Below are 21879 nucleotides of genomic sequence, written 5' to 3' on the forward strand. Positions count from 1 at the left end.
AATGGTAGTAGGCGAGGGAACCGTAGTCCCGCCAGAGCCAACGTAGAGGTCGAGCGGCACTGTAGACAACACTCTCGACCCCGACCGGTTGCGTAGGGAAACAATGCCACTAAATGACGAATGGGTACGCATCAAGGAACCCCGAACACTCCCCAGGTGGAAAGGCCAACGAACATGGTGGGTGCCGACAACAACGGGACCCCACCGGAGAATGGGTACCACTCAGCTCAGTGCAGTAGCGAGCCAGCAGAGCCCGTCTACGTACATACAAGATATACAGCTGTGAATACATTGAGCATCCATTGTCGCGTGTCGGACAACAACACCTTAGGCTCACAAGTGGACAGAACGATCTCCTCAGAGAAAGTGCAAGCTTGCGACAAGCAAACACACCCCAGAGAGAAAAAAAAGTATGTCGCAGGAAGAAGGGAGGCATACGTACTAGCAACCCTGCAGGTAGCGAGAAGGCCAACCCACCCAAGGGAGGAGAAGGCATACACGGCCCAAAACAACGCACAGAGCGCACAGCCACAGCGTCCCACAGTATCCACGGAAGTGTAAAGTGCAGCCCGAAAGGGAGTTATGCACAAGACCAGTACCGGCATGCGAAGGAACGCAAGTAGTCCGCCCGGAAAAAAAGGGGGGGAAGGTACCTGGCAACTCTGCCGATGGCAAGAGTGGAAAGGCCCTGAAAAGGGGGGGGCATGCACCGGATATCCTAGCAATAAAAGATTGTGCAATAATCTACCCAACACCGAATTTCGCGAGAGTGCAACTACTCCGCCCATGAAAGGGGAACGTCCAGTACAGCATACACACGGACAGCCGTGAATCTCGTGAGCGTACAAATTTCCGCCCATGGAATGAAGCACAAGGCCAGCACCATTCCCAAAGGGGGTGCAAGCAGCGCACCCCTGCTAGAGCCATGCTCACGGCCCGCAACGCATTTGGTGAAAATGCAGTGACCCAAACAAAAAGGGGGGAGGGGGGGGTGCACAAGGCTACCATCGCATCCCAGGAGAGCGCGAGCATCCGCCATGGATGGGGGTCATGCACCTGGCCGGCAACGTGCTGGCACAATGACACCCAGTCAGTAAAAAAGGTGCATGAATGTCGCCTGAGGAGGCATGGCCACGCCGGCAGCAATCCAGCGCGAGTGCGGAACACCGCCCACGGAAGGGGGCCATGCATATAGCCGGCAGCGGATCTGGTGAGAGTGCAAGCACTCAGGCACGTGGCCAGCAACCTACCGCGAGAAATGCAAACCAATAAGAGTGCAGCCGTCCGCTTACGAAAGGAAGTCATGCACATGGCCGGCAGTAAATCCAGTAAGAGAGCAGTGTTCCGCTTATGGAAGGGGGACGTGCACATGGCCAGCACCGCATCTGGCGAGAATTCGGAATTCCTCCTACAGAAGGGTTTCATACACATGGCCGACAGCGAACACAGCGGGAGTGCAGCGTTCCGCCGAAGGGGGTTATATACATGGCCGGCAGGGAATCCAGTGAGAGTGCCGCGTTCCCCTAAGGAGGGGGGGGGGGGGTCGTACCCATGGCCAACACTGAATCCGGTGAGTGCAATTATTCCGCCCCAGAAGGGGGACATGCACCTGTCCAGCATTACAACCAGTGAGTGCAGCGTTCCCCTAAGGAAGGGGGGTGTCGTGCCATGGTCAGCACCGATCCGGTGAATGTAGTATTCCACCTATAGAAGGGGGTTATGCACATGGCTAGCCTGCGGCCAGAGAGCGCAGAATTCCACTCAGGAAGGGGTTCATGCCCATGGCCAGCACCATAACTGGAAAGGTGATGTCCTGCCATAGAACGGGCGGAAGAGGGGGCGCCTACACTTGGCTAGCGCCGTATCCCGGTAGATGGCAAGGGTCCGCCTAAAGAGGAGACTTGCAGCCGGTCAGCACCGCAGCCGGGGAGCGCGACATGCCGCCTACGGAAGGGAAGCATAGCATGCAGCCAGCACCACTGTATCATGCTGCAGCGTCCTGCGCAGCCATTCCGTTATTTAATAACTCCGCCATGGAAGCCCTTTTTTTTTTTTTTTTTTTTTTAAAACATAGCCACTCTGAGGCAAGAAAGGGCCACCATACAGTCCTCCCAAGGCACTGAGAGACATAGCCTCGTATAGGCTTATTAGGAAGCCCACCAGGACATAGAGGGGGTCCTCCAGAAGGGAGCCGGCCCTTGGAGATAGCCGGCACCCAACAGGTTAACAAAGATCCGGCCTGGGGGGCGGCGCTGCGATCCTCTGGGGGGGCGGAGGACGTGCGGGCGGGAAGAATTCGCGCCGCGAGACGTTCCCGCCCCCTCCAACAGAGGCCGGGATGTTGCGGCCTAGTAGGACCCGAAGCCGGGGCCTAGATTTTTGCGGCGCCCGGCCGGCCAAGAGGCAACGACGGTGAGCCGGGACCTGGAGGGAGCCGGCTGTCGCATGTACCAAACGGCCGCGGGTGCCCAACCCGCGGGCCGGCAGAGACAGAGGTCCGGAGCAGCAGGCCAAAGCCTGGGTCAAAGTCTGCGGCACCCGGCCGATCGGAAGCATCAGCAGTTGGCCGGGGCCTGTTGGAGCATCGTGCAGGCCGCGAGGCCCTGCGTCTGGCAGCGCCTGGAGCGGCCCTTTGGCTCTAGCACACCGGTAAGGAGGGAGACCCCGGAAGCCAGCACTGCACCCCCTGCCCTAATGGACATCTGTAGTTCCCCTAAGGAGGGAGAGAGAGACAGGGGCAGCTACCGTGGGCCCCCTACTGAACTGCGACCGGCAAGGGGGATGGACGGCATAACCCCTGTGTTAGGGGCAGCTAGGAGCAGGTCTCTGGCCCTATATTCCTCCACAGCAATGCCATGCTCACCCCTGTGCAATCCCCTATGGAGGGGCATTGTATTGTCGCCCTGCGGCCACCAGTATGGTGGTGGTGTGGGGCTATATAATTATTGGGCAACAGCTAGCCCAGGAGCCAGCATAGGTCTGCCGGGACCAGCATGGGAGTCCAGCACGCAGGATGGCCAGGGAGGGGGACGTAGGGCTGGAGAAGCCTCTCTCTTACCACAGCCGTCTTCACCCTCGGTCCGTTCCAGCAGGGTCGCCCCTTCAGCTACTGGCACCGTAGTGGCAGGACGCTGGAAGAGGGACTTGGCGTGCGGGCGACCCTTGCGCTGGCGGGATGCAGGGGAGCTGGGCTGCCCTGGTCCACCTTGCCTTCTGTGGGGGAGGCAGCAGTGCGGGAGCCCGGCACTGGCGCAGCTCAACCCCGGGAGAACAGAGAGGTCTAGTGCGACTCTGTTGTCCCTGATGATCTGGAACAAAAAGAAATAAAAAAGTAAAAATCAAAAAATTAAACAAAGGAGAAAACAGCCCTGCAGTAGCAGGGAGTGTCTTGCCTCCTTGGACACTAAGCAAAAAACTGGCAGTCTCTCTCTCCAGGCTGAGGGTATAGCTGTGGAGGAGGGGCTTAACAGTTCTCACTTAGTGTCACGCCTCCTATGGAGATGAGCTATACCCAAGGTCTTCTGTGTCCCCCAAGGAAACTGGGCGAGAAACTATGATTTAAATCAAGCCTTACTGACTAGGGATTTAAATAGTGAGTTAAAATCAGTTTGATTTAGGGCGCTTTCACACCTGCGTTATTGTCTTCCGGCATAGAGTTCCGTCGTCGGGGCTCTATGCCGGAAGAATCCTGATCAGTTTTATCCTAATGCATTCTGAATGGAGTGAAATCCGTTCAGGATGCATCAGGATGTCTCGTTTTTTGGCCGGAGAAAATACAGCAGCATGCTGCGCTTTTTGCTCCGGCCAAAAATCCTGAAGACTTGCCTCAAGGCCGGATCCAGAATGAATGCCCATTGAAAGGCATTGATCCGGATCCGGCCTTAAGCTAAACGTCGTTTCGGCGCATTGCCGGATCCGACGTTTAGCTTTTTTAGAGTGGTTACCATGGCTGCCGGGACGCTAAAGTCCTGGCAGCCATGGTAAAGTGTAGTGGGGGAGCAGCATACTTACCGTCCGTGCGGCTCCCGGGGCGCTCCAGAGTGACGTCAGGGCGACCCACGCGCATGGATGACGTGATCGCATGGCACGTCATCCATGCGCATGGGGCGCTCTGACGTCACTCTGGAGCGCCCCGGGAGCCGCGCGGACTGTAAGTATACCGCTCCCCGCATGGCAACCAGGACTTTAATAGCGTCCTGGGTGCCATAGTAACACTGAAAGCATTTTCAAATGCTTTCAGTGCACTTGCGTTTTTACGGATCCGGCGTGTAATTCCGGCAAGTGGAGTACACGCCGGATCCGGACAACACAAGTGTGAAAGAGGCCTTAAATCAAATCCACCCTGCTTTGACACGTACAACCTTCCTAAACATTGTTGCAGACCAAGGTATTTCTTAATGGCGGTGGCTTCTTTCAGCAGGCTAAAGGGTTATAAAGGATAAAGGCCAGACTGCAACAATTGTTCAGGTATGGTATAAGGAACATGACAAAATGTTGACTTGGCCCCCAAATTCTTCAGATCTCAATCTGACCAAGCATTTGTGGAATAAGCTGGAAAAACCATGGAAGGCCCCACCTATAGACACCTTAAGTGTGAAACATAGTGTGCAGATAGTTTTAAATAGTCTACTTCTAAATCAGCAGAATAGATAAAAAGTGTGTTTACATGATCACAAAAGAGCATTTCTCTGAATGGGGTTGTGTCTGAACCAAACGCAAGGAGTTTTAGAAACCTTATTCAGATGTATGAAAGAGTTGCAGAAATTTCCGCAAACCTGGCACATGTGGACATACCCCAATAATGACAACCAGAATAACAATACCCACATTGGATACTTTACCTGAGCTCCAAGGTTTGCATTACAAATAGATTCCCCTTCCTGACTAAACAAGGCCATTTAGTAATAAAAAGACTCTACATTTTGGAGCAGAAGGGTAGGACAATACGCATAGCTTACCTTTTGAGGTGACCTAATAGCAGTTGTCCGTTGTCAAACTTCCTGTTGCATTTCATAACGGGACAAATGATCGACTGACTTCTCACAGAAATGCTTTCACGAGATCTAGAGAAGTTTCGGCGGCTGGCTGAAACACAGCCTGGTCTGAGGCCTTGAATACAAATATAAAATGTTTTCTATTACAGGCTTAGAATGGCATAAAAAAATTAAAATGGATACTCACCCCACTGTTCCAACACTTACTAAGCCCTCGCTAATTCCTGCTTCCTTGTTCCTCTTGACATGCAGGCAATGTCTGCTGACATTTTATAAGATTTTTTTAAATCTTAAGTTGGCAATCATTTGATCGCTTCTATAACATATTGCAAAACTCATGTAATATCAGTGTATATTGAATGTCAGTGTTTATGCCTTATTCACAGTCAGTGATTTCCACCAGTGATTGAGCCAAAATCAGGTGTGGGTTTAAAACAGAACAGGAGCAGATCTTTCCCTTATACCTCATGTCTGTCGAGGCTCCAGTCCTGGTTTTGGCTCACAATCACTGCTGGAAATCACTGACCAATCACTGACGTGTGACTAAGGCTTTAGGGAGAGTTCACATCACGGTTTCATTCTTCGTTCTTCTGATCCTTCAAAAGAACAGAAAAAAAAAAATAATAATAATAATCCTGTGCATCAGTTAGGCTACTTTCACATTTGCGTTCGGGGCTCCGCTTGTGAGTTTCGTTTGAAGGCTCTCACAAGCAGCCCGAAACGGATCCGTCCAGCCCTAATGCATTCCGAGTGGATGCGGATCCGCTCAGAATGCATCAGTCTGGCACTGTTTGTCCTCCGCTCCGCTCAGCAGGCGGAGGCAAACGGATCCGTCCAGACTTACAATGTGAGTCAATGGGGACGGATCCGTTTGAAGTTGACACAATATGGCTCAATTTTCAAACTGATCCGTCCCCCATTGACTTTCAATGTAAAGTCAAAACGGATCTATTTGCATTATCATGAACACAAAAAAAAAAAAAAAAAAAGTTTTATTTTTTTGTTCATGGTAATGCAAACGGATACGTTCTGAACGGATCTAAGCGTTTGCATTATAGGTGCAGATCTGTCTGTGCAGATACCAGACGTATCCGCACCTAAACGCAGGTGTGAAAGTAGCCTTATACATATCGGGCATCAGTTTGAGCCACTTCCGTCCGAGATCCATTTTCGAGACTGCATGCAGGATTTTTTTTTTTTTTTTATCCCCGTCTAAAATAATGGATCCCTGACAGAAATGGCTCAAACGAATGCCAAATGTGCATAACTGATGCACAAGATCCATTTTTTTTTCTGTTCTTCTGCTGGATCAGAAGAACACAAAATGAAACGGCGACGTGAACTCTCCCTTGGACTGACACAGCCTATTGCAGTGATGGCTAACCTTGGCCCTCCAGCTGTTGTAAAACTACAACTCCCAAGATGCCCCCCTTGCTTGGCTGCTCTCAGAACTCTGTAGAAATAAAATAGAGCATGCTGGGAGTCGTAGTTTCACCACAGCTGGAGTGCCAAGGTTAGCCATCACTGGCCTATTAGGTCATGCTCTGAAGCAGGCATGCTCAACCTGCAGCCCTCCAGCTGTTGCAAAACTACAACTCCCAGCATGCCCGTACAGCCTACAGCAGGGCATTGTGGGAGTTGTGGTTTTACAACAGCTGGAGGGCCACAGGTTGAGCATGCCTGCTCTAAAAGGCTAAGAACACCTTCTGGAGCAATATTATATATATATATATATATATATATATATATATATATATATATATATATATATATATATATATATATATATATATATATATATATTTTTTTTTTTTTTTTCACTGCAGTTTCTGTTTTACAGCCTATCTTGCCTTTGGGTTTGCAGAGATTGACTGCTCTAGGTGCAGCCCTTCCTGTGGGTGGGCATGAGCTCATAGGATCCACTGCAACTTGCTCGTTAACCCTTTTCTCCCATGCATAAAAATGGTCCCTTTCAAACAGCCCCAGAGAGACATATGGTTGGCAATGTCTCCACAATCTACTACACCAAGCACTGGCAGGAGGGGAAGGAAGCAGGGAATCTGTAGAGCAAGTTAGTCCACCACTGAATGCAGGAGAAGATGGACCAGAAGAATAGAAAACAGGGGGCTCTGCCAGAGAGCAAAATGTAATGGACATGAAAATCAAAATAATTTATTGCATGTTTAGGGCTATAATACTTGATTTAAAATGCATTATTTATTTCTTAATACTTTGTTGGATATCCTATATAAAACACCCATGTACATGGTAGACCGAGTCCTTTGTTTGGCCATGGCTGTCACATCAAGTCAATAGGCACCCCATGCAACTGTGTTATGGGGATGGGGTCACCATTGGCATAAACAGTGAGCCACTTTCATTTCTAAAAATACTCAGGTGCCATGATCAATAGCAAGATAAATGTTCTATTATGGTTCATCACGTTTCTGGCAATACTCATTATGCAACACAATTTTAAAAGTGTTTTTTTTTTTCTTCTGTCAAATCCATTGAATATTCTTTAACTTTTTTTTATTTGGGTCTCAATAGGGATTTCACACTTCGATCTTTAAATTACTTCTATAATTCATTACAATACTGCATCTCCATTTAGAATATACGCCAGGAAAAGCTCTTAACATGCACTTTAAGCATGTCTATAAAAAGTTCCATTAACCCAGTGGAGGCCAAAAGAGGGATAAAAAAATATAATAATTAAACTCACCTTAATCCACTTGATCGCGCAGCCGGCATATCTTCTGTCTGTCTTCTGTGCAGGAACAGGACCTGTGGCGACGTCTCTCCGGTCATCACATGATCTTTTACCATGGTGATGGATCATGTGATGACCGGAGTGACGTCACTACAGGTCCTGTTCCTGCACACAGCAAAGAAAGAAGAAAGAAGAGATGCCGGCTGCAGTGGATTAAGGAGAGTTACATTTTTTTTTTATTTATTTTTTTTTTAACCCCTCCAGAGCTATTCTACTATGCATTCTGTATTCAGAATGCTATTATTTTCCCTTATAACAATGTTATAAGGAAAAATAATACAATCTACAGAACACCGATCCCAAGCCCGAACTTCTGTGAAGAAGTTCGGGTACCAAACATGCCGATTTTTCTCACGCGAGTGCAAAACGCATTACAATGTTTTGCACTTGCGCAGAAAAATCGCACATGTTCCCGCAACGCACCCGCACCTTTTCCCACAACACCCGTCTGAAAGAGGCCATACAGTTGACTGTATTAAAAGGGGTTGTCCAGCCATCATCAGGATAGGTCATCAATATCTGATTGATGGGGGTCCGACACCTGGGATCCCCGCCGATTAGCTGTTCGTCTCGCAAGTGCAGTGTAATACAAGAACGCATTCCTTTCAAGTGAATAAAGCGACTGCTTTTAATTACACTACACTACCGCTTTACAGGAGACCATATGCAAGTGTGGAGACCTCGTCAGACAGCCGATTGGTGGGGGTATCGGGTGTTGGACCCCCACCAGTCAGATATTAATAACCCGTCCTGATGATGACTCATCAATATTCAAATTTGGACAACCCCTTTAATAACAGCTTAAAATGTAAATTATCTTGCAGCAAGGAAATTCATGGATTTCTACAAACCTTATTTAGATGTTAAGAACCGTTGTAAAAACGTAGGCAACAAATTTGCCCAATAGGATTTATGAAAAAGTAGCCCGCCTCCAGCGATCGTATGACAAGATGAACGAGCGAGTGGACTGTGTTTTGTTTTTTTTGTTAATTACCCACAAGTCACAAAAGATGCTGAAAGTGGTCCTCATTCACATCTATGCATTATGTTGGCTGATACTGCTTGCAGCTCTTCAACAGTGACGCAGAAGAAAAAAAAAAATGTCTGCTTTTTCCAACCAGATGGGCCAAAATGTCACACCTCACTGGCTTTTATGAACGTGAGCAAGGGATTATGGCCACCACGTTCCCCAGACTTGTCCACATGTGATTTTTATCTGTGGGGAATTTTAAAGAAGAAAACGTACGCTAACAATCCACATCCCATGGATGAACTCAAGGAAACATCACAAACACTATCCGCAGCATCACTGCAAGCAGTATCAGCCGACATAATCCGACGTGCCCAAAGATGCATAGACCTGAATGGAGAATGTGGGTAATAATAATAAAAATAAAAAACAAAAACACACACACACACACACAGAGTCTACTTGCTCGTTCAGCTTGTCATACTATCACTGGAGGCGGGTTACTTTTTCATGGGCCCCTGTGTTCTGTCAGAAGCAAAGCATTTTGTTAGTTTACCTGGCATGTTCAGCCACTCTTTGACACACATTTTTGCAGCTTGTTTGCCAGGTACATCCTTGATAAACTCTAACTCTTGCAAACCATGAGCATGCTGAAAGTTTAATTTCTCCTAAGAAAATAAAATAAAAATAAGTAAAAATAAAAACAAGTATTCCTTATAAAGTGATATGACATCTAAAACTATATAGATTTTTTTTGTTGTTGATGCAACAGGAATTAATTTGTAACCTAAAAAAAAAGTTGGATTTTTCAAATAAAAAATAAAAAAAGAGTTCATAATTTTTACTATTAGTACCTATCAAGATGTAGTAGCAAAGGAGTAGAAAACATTGGCAGCCTCTTTACATACTGCCTGCCCATTCTGCAGCATCTCTTGTAGAGGCTCACCCCCACTGCTTTAAAGAGGACCTTTCATCAGTCCAAATGAACTAAGTATCATGACATATACAGCGGCGCCCAGGGATCTCACTGCACTTACTATTATCCCTGGGCGCCGCTCCGTTCTCCCGTTATGTCCTCAGTTATGTTCGGTCACTTGGTTATAGTAGGAGGAGACTGCCCTTGTTCTGCTGGGCGTCTCCTTCTCCTAGGCTGTAGCGCTGGCCAGCAGAACAAGGGCAGACTCTGCCTACTATAACCAAGTCCCCGAACATACCGACGGACATAACGGGAGAACGGAGCGGCGCCAAGGGATAAGATTAAGTGCAGTGAGATCCCTGGGCGCCGCTGTATATGTCATGATACTTAGTTTGTTTGGACTGATGAAAGGTCCTCTTTAAAGGGTTGTCTGGCTTCATAACAAATCTCAGACAAAGCCTATAGTTTAGCAAAATTTTAAAAACAAAAATAAAAACAACCATTTACTCCTCCTTTTCTACAGCACCATTTTCTATGGCGCTGGTTTGGCACTCCCACTGCTGTTTATTTCCATACAACAGCAGTGACATGAACCCTGCAGCCAATCACTGCCCTCTGCTGCAGACTGCTATGGACAGTGATTGGCTGTAGCAGTCATATGTACCAGTCTTCTCCTTACACAAGGCAGGCTACTTTCACACTGGCGTTTCTGGGTCCGCTTGCAAGATCAGTTCCTGGCTCTCACAAGTGGCCCAAAACGGATCAGTTCAGCCCCAATGCATTCTGAATGGATAAGGAACTGTTCAGAATGCATCCGTTTGGTCTCCGTTGCGTTTTTTAGACTGTCACTAAAACGCAGCTTGCAGCGTTTTTGTGACCGTCTGCCTATACAGATCTGTCTAGACTTACAATGTAAGTCAATAGGGACGGATCCGTTTTTCACTGACACAATATGGTGCAATTGAAAACAGATCCTTCCCCCATTGACTTTCAATGTAAGTCAAGAAGGATCCGTTTCGATGCAAGACTTTTTTTTAAATGAATTATGCAAACGGATCCGTTATTAACAGATACAAGCGTTTACATTATTCGTGCGGATCCCTCTGTGCAAATACAAGATGGATCCGCACCAAACGCCAGTGTGAAAGTAGCCTAAAAAACAATGATGTCACATGTGGGCACAATGCCCACAGGACACACAACACAGGAATAATATAGCAGTGTCACAACACAGCATTGCTAACCATGGGGCAGCATTCAATGTTTTATGCCATCTAACATACACTTAACTACTAACTGCACTAAAGGTTTGAGTTGATTTGGGGCCCCCCTTAGCAGCTGATATGTCTGCTACCCTAGTAGTTATGCACCACTGGAGGGGAGAGGGGAGAGGGGAGAGGGGAGAGGGGAGAGGGGAGAGGGGAGAGGGGAGAGGGAGAGGGGAGAGGGGAGAGGGGAGAGGGGAGAGGGGAGATTCCACCACTTTCAGAGCTGACTAGGGGGGTGAGAGAGCGGGGTCTCACTACACTGCTCTACAATAGATGGTACTGAGGTGATCCTGCCTATAATGTGCTATCATGGCTGAGCAGCCCGACAGGAAAACTCAACAATATGTAGTATATGCAAGTGCCAGAGTGTGTAGCGAGACCCCGACCCTTCATCACCCTAGACAGCTCTGCAGGTGGAGGGAACTAGTCCTGCTCACATTCTAGAACAGGTTGCTGGCAGCCATTTACAAACATTCCCAGAGAAGCTCTATAAAGGTTGAGTTCCCATGAGGAGGCAGCTACCCGGCCAATGGGCGCATGAACTTGCAGGTTAACAAAGTATTACCTTCAAATCTTTGTGATCATTGACCAACGCGTGTCGGTGGGGTTTATTCACAGCCCAATAGATTTTACATTTACTAAATAAGCATACAATGTGAAAAAAAAAAAAAAAAAAAAAAAAAAAAAAAAGGCAGGATCACCTACATTACAGAAAATATAATTTAGTTGCACATTAAGAAAACCGTTATCAATTCACCTGAAATGCTCTGTTTTTTTCAGCTTTCTGCTGTTTTGACTCTTCAACATGGCGTGCAAGACGCTCAAGTGTGGAAGCCACCCGGTCCTTCTGACAATCAACATGGTCCTTTATGGTTCTCTAAGATTGGAAAGAAATACACATTTCAATAGCATTAATACAGTATAAACTGAAGAACATCAAATCATGTCCCGATACTGACCTTTCAAACTAGGGAAAAAAAATGGAATTACAAAAAAAAAAAAAAAGAACTCATTAGCTTACACAACATCCTCACAATAAAATACCGAAAACTGACTTCTACAAATTCTTCAGGATCAGGGCTCATGTACACGACCGTAATTTTTTTGCCTGTCTCCTTAAGGGTACATTCACACGTCCAGATTCATGTGTGGAGAATCTGCACTGAAATCTGCAGGTGTTCGCAGGCAAATCGGTGCGGTCAATCAGCATCAACTGATGAGGATTTAATGCGGATTTTACTAAGGGAATGGAGAAAATTCAGTCAAGAAAAATAAATTGACATGCTGTGGAATTTAAAATCCGCACCGCAGGTCAAATTCCGCGCTGAATAAAAATCTGCATCGTGTAGATTGAGAATTTCAAATTCTCATAGAATACAATGTACATGACCGACGGTGCGGATTTTTCACACACAAATCTGCACGTGTGCATTTAGCCTTATAGGCCTGTATACGTAACCATTCACTTCAATGGGTCCGGCAAAAAAAGGAGTTTGTATGTCCGCTCTGCATAAAAAATAGAACATGTTATATTCTTGTCCGTTTTGCGGACAAGGACAGGCACTGTTACAAAGGATCCGAAAAAAAAAAAAAAAAAAAAAAAAAAAAAAAGGATCTGTGTCCACAAAATACATATGGTCATGTGCATGAGCTCTTAACTGGACCAAATATCTAAAAAGGAATGCACCAAAGGAAATTTCACGCATAATATTTCTGAGCTGGCATCTTACGCCAATGAAACAATATAATTCCAATTACTCAGACCTACAGTGTGCTGGAAAAAATAGGATGACAAAGGCTTATAATTGCATGTAATCTATAGTGGACAATAATTCTGGATACCATTTTCAAGACATTAAAAGGCCAAGTACATCTTTGGGCGCAATTTTTTTTTCTTATTTGTGCATTGTGCTCATTTTGAGCTGAAAATCTTTTTTTTTTTTTATTAAAAATATGGAGTCTTTTTTTCTGTACATAGCTGACATGCTGTAGTAGCAGCCTGTGGATTTTGTCTGTGTTTGGGCTCCTTAGGCCTCTTTCACACTTGTGTTGTCCGGATCCGGCGTGTACTCCACTTGCCGGAATTACACACCGGATCCGGAAAGACGCAAGTGAACGGAAAGCATTTGAAGACGGATCCGTCTTCAAAATGCTTTCAGTGTTACTATGGCAGCCAGGACGCTATTAAAGTCCGGGTTGCCATAGTAGTAGTGGGGAGCGGTATACTTACAGTCCGTGCGGCTCGCGGGGCGCTCCAGAATGACTTCAGAGCGCCCCATGCGCATGGATGACGTGCCATGCGATCACGTGATCCATACGCTTGGGGCGCCCTGACGTCACTCTGGAGCGCCCCCGGGAGCCGCACGGACGGTAAGTGTACTGCTCCCCCGCTCCCCACTACACTTTACCATGGCTGCCAGGACTTTAGCGTCCCGGCAGCCATGGTAACCATTCAGAAAAAGCTAAACGTCGGATCCGGCAATGCGCCGAAACGACGTTTAGCTTAAGGCCGGATCCGGATCAATGCCTTTCAATGGGCATTAATTCTGGATGCGGCCTTGCAGCAAGTCTTCAGGATTTTTGGCCGGAGCAAAAAGCGCAGCATGCTGCGGTATTTTCTCCGGCCAAAAAACGTTCCGGTCCGGAACTGAAGACATCCTGGTGCATCCTGAACAGATTTCTCTCCATTCAGAATGCATTAGGATAAAACTGATCAGGATTCTTCCGGCATAGAGCCCCGACGACGGAACTCTATGCCGGAAGAAAAGAACGCAGGTGTGATAGAGCACTATCTATGACATTATAACACTCATTATAGCTCAGTTCTTATCTTACTGATAAGAATGTGGCTTAAATAAGTGTTTATGTCCTCTTAGTAGTTTAGAGATAAGGATTATTAGAGGACTGTCACAAAAAGTGACAGTTAGAAAAACACAACGGCTCAATAGTTTTCATATAGGGTGATTGAAAAATATTTTTTACCAAAAATGAGTAATATGCAATCAAACAAAAATTGCCTCAGAAGGTGTACATAAGACTTAAACTGTTCAATATTAGCGATCCAGCTACACTGGATTTTGCTTTGCTTTCTCCCTAAACACCCTATTCCCCTTTATATCAAAAAAACTATATTATTCTGGCAGCAAGAAGCGCCATTCTAAGGGCTCTTTCACACGAGCGGATGCCGTGCGAGGAATCCGCTGCGTGATAGACACCCAAGCCCCGCTCCGGACAGCAGAGACACGGAGCACTAACATAATTGATAATGCTCCGTGCCTCTCTGAACTTTTTGCTACAAAATCACAGTGACAACTTTATCTCACTGCGATTTTGTAGTAAAAAGATCACAGAGAGGCACAGAGCATTATCAAGCGTGTCAATGCTCCGTGTCTCTGATGTCTGGAGTGGGGTTTGGCTCTCTTTCACGCAGTGGATTACCTGCACAGCATCTGCTCGTGTGAAAGAGCGCTATAAAAAAAAAAAAAAAAGTCCCGGCAATTTCCAAAGTCTGGATAGCTGTTTCACATGTTCACAAAATGGAGATCAAACTCGCCTCTTACTATTTGTCTCTTTTGGAGACCCAATCTTCTCAAGAATAATACATAATTAACATAAAAACCCTATATGCCCTATTAATACCGTTCTAGGGGTTTCCCAAGACTTATACACTGATAACCCATCCTCTGGATAGGTGATCAGTATCTGATCATTGAGGGTCTAACACCCGGGACCCCTGCAGTTTAGCTGTTTAGAAGGCACCGGCACTCCTGTGAGCGCTGAGGTCTTCTCACAGCTTTTCCTAGTGCAGTGCTGACATGTACATTGGTCACGTGGCCTAGGAGCAGTTCAGCTCCATAGAAGTGAATGGAGCTAAGCTCTTATACCAAGCACAGCGACTATACAATGCACCACTCTGTGCTTGGTAAGCATGGAAAAGGCTACAAATTCAAAGTGAACATCTTTGAATATATAATTATACTGATAATTATGTTTTAATCTATGCAAATGGGGGCTTATGCACACAAACGTATTTTATTTCTGTGTACGTTCAGTTTTTTTTGCTGACCATATACGGAACCATTCATTTCAACGGGTCCGCAAAAAAAAAACAAACAAAAAAAAAAAAAAACAAACAAAAAACGAAGGTACTCCGTCTGCAATCCGTTTCCGTACGTCCGCTCCGCAAAAAAATAGAACATGTCCTATTATTGTCCGCATTATGGACAAGGATAGTACTGTTCTATTGGGGGCCAGCTGTTCTGTTCATACCATCCATATTTTTTGCGGCCCGCAAAATACATACGGTCGTGTACATGAAGCCTTACATGGACTGTCTGCAAAGAGGAAATTGGGCTGCAATGTACTACATATCACACACAGGGGGAGATTTATCATAGCCTTGCGTTTACGGCAGCCTTTGAAATTTCCTGCACTGCTGGACAACGCGCCTAATATATGAAGAGCTGCAGGCCTCATTATATACTGGGGGCATCGTCTGGCAGTGGTTGTGCCACAGTAAAATCTACAGCAGCTCAGAGCTACCACTGATTCTTTCTTCATAGGTGCAAATGAAGATAAATGAAGAGCCCCCGCTAGCTCTGCCCACTCAAAGTGGCATTTTTACGCCAAAAAAGTGGCGAAGGGAGTTGATAAAATTTCCATCATAGTGTATTCATACTTACATTCACATTCAACGCCTGGGTCTCATCATCGCTACTAAGCAAGTCAACGCATTCCAGAACAGGTCTTAACTGTTCTTCCTGTATAGGAAAACACACATATCATTTATTCCAGACAGACTGGATAGACGTAAATGTCCTTTAATCTAGCAATAAGTGGGTCTGAGAGTCCAGGTTACTGCACACACACACAAGTTAACCACTTAATGACCAAGCCAATTTTAGGCCAGGCACACATGAGTGAGTTGAATGTGATAAACTCATAGCGTGTCAGTGAGTGGTCCCATCCTGACCTCTCCTCCTCTGACAGGATCGCACACCCCGAGAGTCCTGGAATCTACTGAATTAGGCCTCATGCACATGACTTTTGTGTGTATTGCGGATCTGCTAAACACGGATGGCGTCAGTGTGCGTTACGCAATTTGCAGAACGGCGTGGACAACCATTAATATAACTGCCTATTCTTGTCTGCAAAACGGACAAGAATAGGACAGGTTATAGATTTTTTTGCGGACAGCACACGGAGTGAATGGGTCCGCATCCAAGCCGCAAATACAACGGTTGTGTGCAGGAGGCTTTACACTGGCAGCATTAGGTCTGTGGAATTCAGTAGATTTCAGGACTCTCAGGGTTACACAGCCTTATAAATCAGTATACGGCTCATGCACACAAACGTTGTCTGGGTCCACATACGAGCCGCATTTTCTACACCTTGGATGCGGACCCATCCACTTCAATGGGGCCGCAAAAGATGCGGACAGCACATTTCCGATTCTTGTTTTCCTGACAAAAATAGGCATTTCTATTATGGTCGGCCTGTTCCGTAAACTGCTGAACGCAACGCGGGCGGCATCTGTGTTTTGCCGATCCGCAACTTGCGGACTGCAAAATACGGCGCGGTCATGTACATGAGTCATAATGCTGTGCGATCCTGTCAGAGGTGCGGCGGTCACGAGCCTCTCACTGACACACGCTGCGAGATTATCGCATTCAACTCAGTCATGTGTGCCTGGCCTAAGGGTGATGAAAAATGTGTTGCTCCCTGCCTTTAAAGAGCCAGGGCTTGTTTTTGTTTTTTTTTAACGAAAAAAATGGATTTTTTGTACTCACCGTAAAATCCTTTTCTCGTAGTAGGCATTGGGGGACACAGCACCATGGGTATATGCCCAGCTGCCACTAGGAGGCTGACACTAGAAACAAAAAAGTGTTGGCTCCACCCAGGTGGGCTATACCCCTCTGCTAGAGCCAGAACAACTCAGTCAGTACCCAAAGCAGTAGGAACGCCACACCTGAACCAAAAAGAAACGGAGTGCCAACAAGTCTTGAACTGGGGAACCCGACAACCACAAGCAAACGCCGGAACCACGAACAAGAACAAATGCTCCAAGGAAAGGGAGGGATCTGTGTCCCCCAATGCCTACTACGAGAAAAGGATTTTACGGTGAGTACAAAAAATCCATTTTTCTCGTGCGTGGCATTGGGGGACACAGCACCATGGGACGTCCCAAAGCAGTCCCTGAGGGAGGGAAGAAGATCGCCAGACGGCAACCTAAAGCACCGCTGCCTGCAGAACCTTACGCCCCAGGCTGGCATCAGCAGAAGCCAGGGAATGAATGTGGTAGAATTTAGAAAAAGTGTGAACTGACGCCCAGGTGGCGGCCCGGCAAAGCTGGGCAGCCGAAGCCTGATGACGCACCGCCCAGGAAGCTCCGACTGCCCTAGTCGAATGAGCGGTCAACCTGGAAGGGGGAGCGCGACCCTTCGCGGCGTAGGCCTCCTTGACAGCCGACCGAACCCAGCGAGAGATGGTGGCCTTGGAGGCAGGCAGACCTTTACGAGGACCCGCCGGAACCAGGAAAAGAGAATCCGAACGACGGAAGGGTTCCGTGAGGCGAAGGTACCAGCGGAGGGCCCGAACAACATCCAGGCAATGGAGAGACTTCTCCCGAGGGTGAGAAGGATTAGGGCAGAAGGAAGGAAGGATAATCTCCTCATTGATGTGAAACGGGGTGACAACCTTAGGGAGAAAGGAAGGAACGGGACGCAAAACGACCTTGTCCTGATGGAACACCAGAAAAGGCGACCGGCAGGAAAGCGCCGCCAGTTCGGAAACCCGACGGATAGAGGTGATCGCCACAAGGAAGGCAACCTTAAATGACACAAACGGCAGAGAGATGTCTGCCAAGGGCTCAAAAGGAGAGGACTGAAGAGCATCGAGGACAAGATTCAGGTCCCACGGCTCCACCGGAGGGCGAAAAGGAGGGGCTCGGCGAGCGACACCCTGCAGAAAAGTCTTAACCTGAGCCCGCGCGGCCACAGAACGTTGAAAAAGGACCGAAAGGGCAGAAATCTGCCCCCTGAGAGAAGCCAGGCGAAGCCCTTTATCAAAACCAGCCTGAAGAAAGGCCAGAATATTAGGGACCGAAAAAAGGAGGGGACGAGAACGTGCGGACTCGCACCAAGCAAAATACGCCCTCCAGGTCCGATAGTAAATACGGGCCGACTGGGGCTTCCGAGCGCGAAGCATCGTCTGAACGACAGAGTCCGAGAGACCACGGGCCTTCAGGATCGCGGTCTCAACAGCCACGCCGTCAAACGAAGCTGCGGTAAATTCGGGTGGAACAGAGGGCCCTGCGAAAGGAGATCGCGACGCAGGGGAAGACGCCATGGAACGTCGGCGAGCAGGAACACGAGATCTGCGTACCACGCCCTGCGGGGCCAATCTGGAGCCACCAGAATCGCCGGCACCCGGGCCGCCTTGAGACGCTTGAGCACTCGAGGCAGAAGAGGGATGGGCGGAAAGAGATACAGAAGGTCGAACTGAGACCAAGGCAGAACCAGGGCATCGACCGCAAGAGCTTGCGGATCCCTGGACCGCGCAACATAGCGCGGAAGTCTGTGATTCAGGCGAGACGCGAAGAGATCCACGTCCGGAACTCCCCACCGGAGACACAGTTGATGAAACACCTCCGGGTGGAGAGACCATTCGCCCGGGTCGACGAGCTGACGACTGAGAAAATCTGCCGCCCAATTGTCGACCCCGGGAATGTGGACGGCGGAGAGAACGGGGACGTGGTCCTCCGCCCATCGCAGGATCTGAGAGGCCTCTCGCAGGGCCATCACGCTCCTGGTGCCCCCCTGATGATTCAGATAAGCCACGGCGGTGGAGTTGTCCGTTTGAATCCGGATCGGGAGGCCGCGCAGACGAAAAGTCCAGTGCGACAGTGCTAAGAAAATTGCCCTGAGTTCGAGAACGTTGATCTGCAGGGAGGATTCCTGAACAGACCACAGACCCTGAACCGTGAGGGACTCGAACACCGCTCCCCATCCCGCGAGGCTGGCATCGGTCGTGATCACGCGCCAACTGGGGGGGAGGAAGGACCGGCCCAGGGACACCGTCCGAGGAAGCAACCACCAGGAGAGATCCAGGCGAATCTGAGGAGGGAGACGAACAAGGCGCTCGAGACCCTCCGGGGACTTGTCCCACCTGGACAAGATGAACATCTGAAGGTCCCGAGAGTGGAATTGGGAATAAGGAATGGCTTCGAATGAGGCCACCATCCTCCCCAGGACGCGCATACACGTCCTGATGGTCAGAGAGGACGGCCTGCGGAGAAGATGCACCCCCGCCTGAAGAGAAGACACCTTCTCTGGGGGAAGGAACACCCGCCCGAGGCGAGTATCGAAAAGCATGCCCAGAAAGAGCATCCTCTGGCGTGGGACAAGGGAGGACTTGGAGTGGTTGACAAGCCACCCGAACTGAGCAAGAGCCGAGAGGGTGATGCTCAGGCTGGACAGATTGTCCTCGGGAGACGGGGCCCGAATCAGAAGGTCGTCCAGGTAAGGCACCAAGGCGACCCCCCTGGCACGAAGAAGAGCCACGAGGGGAGCTAACACCTTGGTGAAAACCCTTGGTGCGGAGGCCAGACCGAAGGGAAGGGCTACAAATTGGAAATGAAGCGAACCCACCGCGAAGCGAAGGAACCTTTGATGGGAGAGGGCGATGGGAACGTGGAGATAGGCATCCTGAATGTCGATAGACGACAGGAACTCGCCCAACTCCAGAGAGGCGATCACGGACCGGAGGGACTCCATGCGGAAATGACGGACCCGGACAAAGAGATTGAGCGCCTTCAGATCCAGGATAGGACGGAGTGAGCCGTCCTTTTTGGGGACGGTGAATAGGTTCGAGTAGAAGCCCCGAAAACGTTCTGACTCTGGAACCGGAACGATGACCCCCAGAGCGCGCAGGGAATGAATGGCCTGAAAAAACCTGTCTGCCCGGGCGGGAGACATGGGGGGGGACGTCAAGAAGAAACGACTGGGCGGAAGGTCGGTGAATTCGATTCTGTACCCAGAAGAGACCACCTCGAGGACCCAGGCGTCTTCTACGTTTGCCCGCCAAACATCTCGAAAGAGGAGCAGGCGCCCTCCCACCATGACGGGGATCGAGTCATGCTGAAGGAGGCTTAGTGGACTGGGGACGAGCGGGCTTGGGTTTGGCGTGCCAAGAGGGCCTGGACTTGAAGGAAGGCCTGGAAGGCTTCTTGTCGGATCGGGCAGGAGGGGCCCGAAAGGACCGAAAGGACTGCGTCCGGGAGGACGACCCGGGGAAACGACGGCGGCGAGGCTGACTCTGAGGAAGAAGAGAACTCTTACCTCCAGTGGCCTCGGAGATGAGCTCCTCTAAGCGTTTCCCAAAAAGCTTTCCACCGAGAAAGGGAAGAGAGATAAGAGCCTTCTTAGAGGCGGCGTCCGCCGCCCAGGAACGAAGCCAGATGGTGCGGCGGATAGCCACAGAGTTGGCGGCCGCACGCCCAGAGCGGCGAGCCGATTCCATAGAGGCGTCACAAAGAAACTTGGAGGCCTGATAGATCTGGGAGGCAAGCACTGCCAAGTCCCCCTGGTCAGAGTCAGCAGGTAAGGCACGGAGAAGCTGTTTTGCCCAAACAGCGCATGCCTTGGCGACCCAAGAGGCGGCAAACGCAGGGCGGATGGCGGCGCCCGCTGCGATGAAAACGGACTTGGCCAAGGAGTCGACCCGTTTATCAGCGGGATCCGACAAGGAAGCCGCATCAGCCAGGGGAAGCGTAGTAGCCTTCGCCAGACGAGCGACCTGAGGATCCACCAGGGGGGGAATCGTCCAGAGATTGACCGAATCCTCAGAGAAAGGATAAGGCACATCAGAAGCCTTGGTGAGATGAAGGCGCCGGTCAGGGTGACGCCACTCCTTGGCAAGGAGAGCGTCCAGATCCTCGTGATTGGGAAAAACCACCGTGGACCGCTTAGAGCGGCGGAAGGACACCGCCTCCAGGGAGGAGGACGAGGGGACGTCCTGTACGTGGAGTGCGTCCCGAACGGCCCTGATGAGATCCTGCACGGCTGCCGACATCGCCGAACACCGCTCAGATTCAGAATCTGAAGCGGAGGAGTCCCCAGGAGCGGCGGAAGCGGCTGAAGAAGAAATCTCACCGGACTCAGACCTAGCCGGAGAGCGATCCGGGGAAACTGAGGAGGAGTGGGACCCAGCCGAGACCGTACGTGGTCGTTTGCGGGACCGAGAGCCGGAGCGAGGATGGGAACTGTCGCCAGGCGCATCACCAGCGGTAGAGGCCCTGCCAGAGGCGGCCGCAATCTGGGCAGGGAGACTGTCCAGAGAGTGCGCCAGGGATTGGGAGAGGCTAGCAAGGCTACCTATGGCCTGGGACAGGGTAGCAGCCCATTCCGGGAGAACCGACAAGGTAGAGGCCGCAGGAGCGGACTGGGCGGGCCCGGGGGTGAGGCACTGCACACAGAGGGACGTAGGCTGGCCGCATGGGAACTTCCTATTACACACAGAGCAGGCGTAATGAGTGGAAATGGCGGCGGGGGGAGTGGGGGCCTGACCAGAGGAAGACATGATGGCGGTGGTGGAACCTGAAAAGAAGAAGTCAGCCAGAGGCTGCCTACCACGACCAATGGTGCTGTGTCCCAGAAAACCGACAGCTGGAGGATCCGGAGCGCAGAAGAATATGGCGACGCACGCGACCGCTCAGCTCAGGCACAGAGAAAGCCGGGGCAGAAGAAACGCCCCCCTTAGCAGCCCGCGCTGGCGCTGGATTGGGCGGAAAGAAGAGGGACCTCCGGGGGAACGCCCACAAGGGGAGGGGCAAGAGAGGAAGCCCGGGAAGCCCAGGAGGCGGAGACGACGCCCGCCCATGTGACCGCGGCCTAGGCCGAGCAAAAGCCGCGGCCTCTAGTATGTCAAGGCGCAGTCGGACGAGAGAGGAGAGCGCCGCC

At 49.6% G+C, this 21879-nt stretch overlaps 1 protein-coding gene across 3 annotated transcripts in view; it reads right to left on the reverse strand.

Annotated features, from left to right (window-relative positions):
* The window catches only part of ZNF451 (zinc finger protein 451), an 81822-nt gene that overhangs the window by 52429 nt on the left and 7514 nt on the right, over positions 1-21879 (reverse strand). For all 3 annotated transcript variants that reach the window (XM_044292534.1, XM_044292533.1, XM_044292532.1), the window contains exons 3-6: positions 15604-15681; positions 11679-11798; positions 9294-9405; positions 4959-5109 (exon numbers count right to left, since the gene is read on the reverse strand). In XM_044292534.1, the coding sequence (XP_044148469.1) occupies positions 4959-5109; positions 9294-9405; positions 11679-11798; positions 15604-15681 (461 nt within the window). The remainder of the gene's footprint in view (positions 1-4958; positions 5110-9293; positions 9406-11678; positions 11799-15603; positions 15682-21879) is intronic.

Source organism: Bufo gargarizans, chromosome 4, assembly GCF_014858855.1.
Source record: "Bufo gargarizans isolate SCDJY-AF-19 chromosome 4, ASM1485885v1, whole genome shotgun sequence".
Lineage (NCBI taxonomy): Eukaryota > Metazoa > Chordata > Amphibia > Anura > Bufonidae > Bufo > Bufo gargarizans.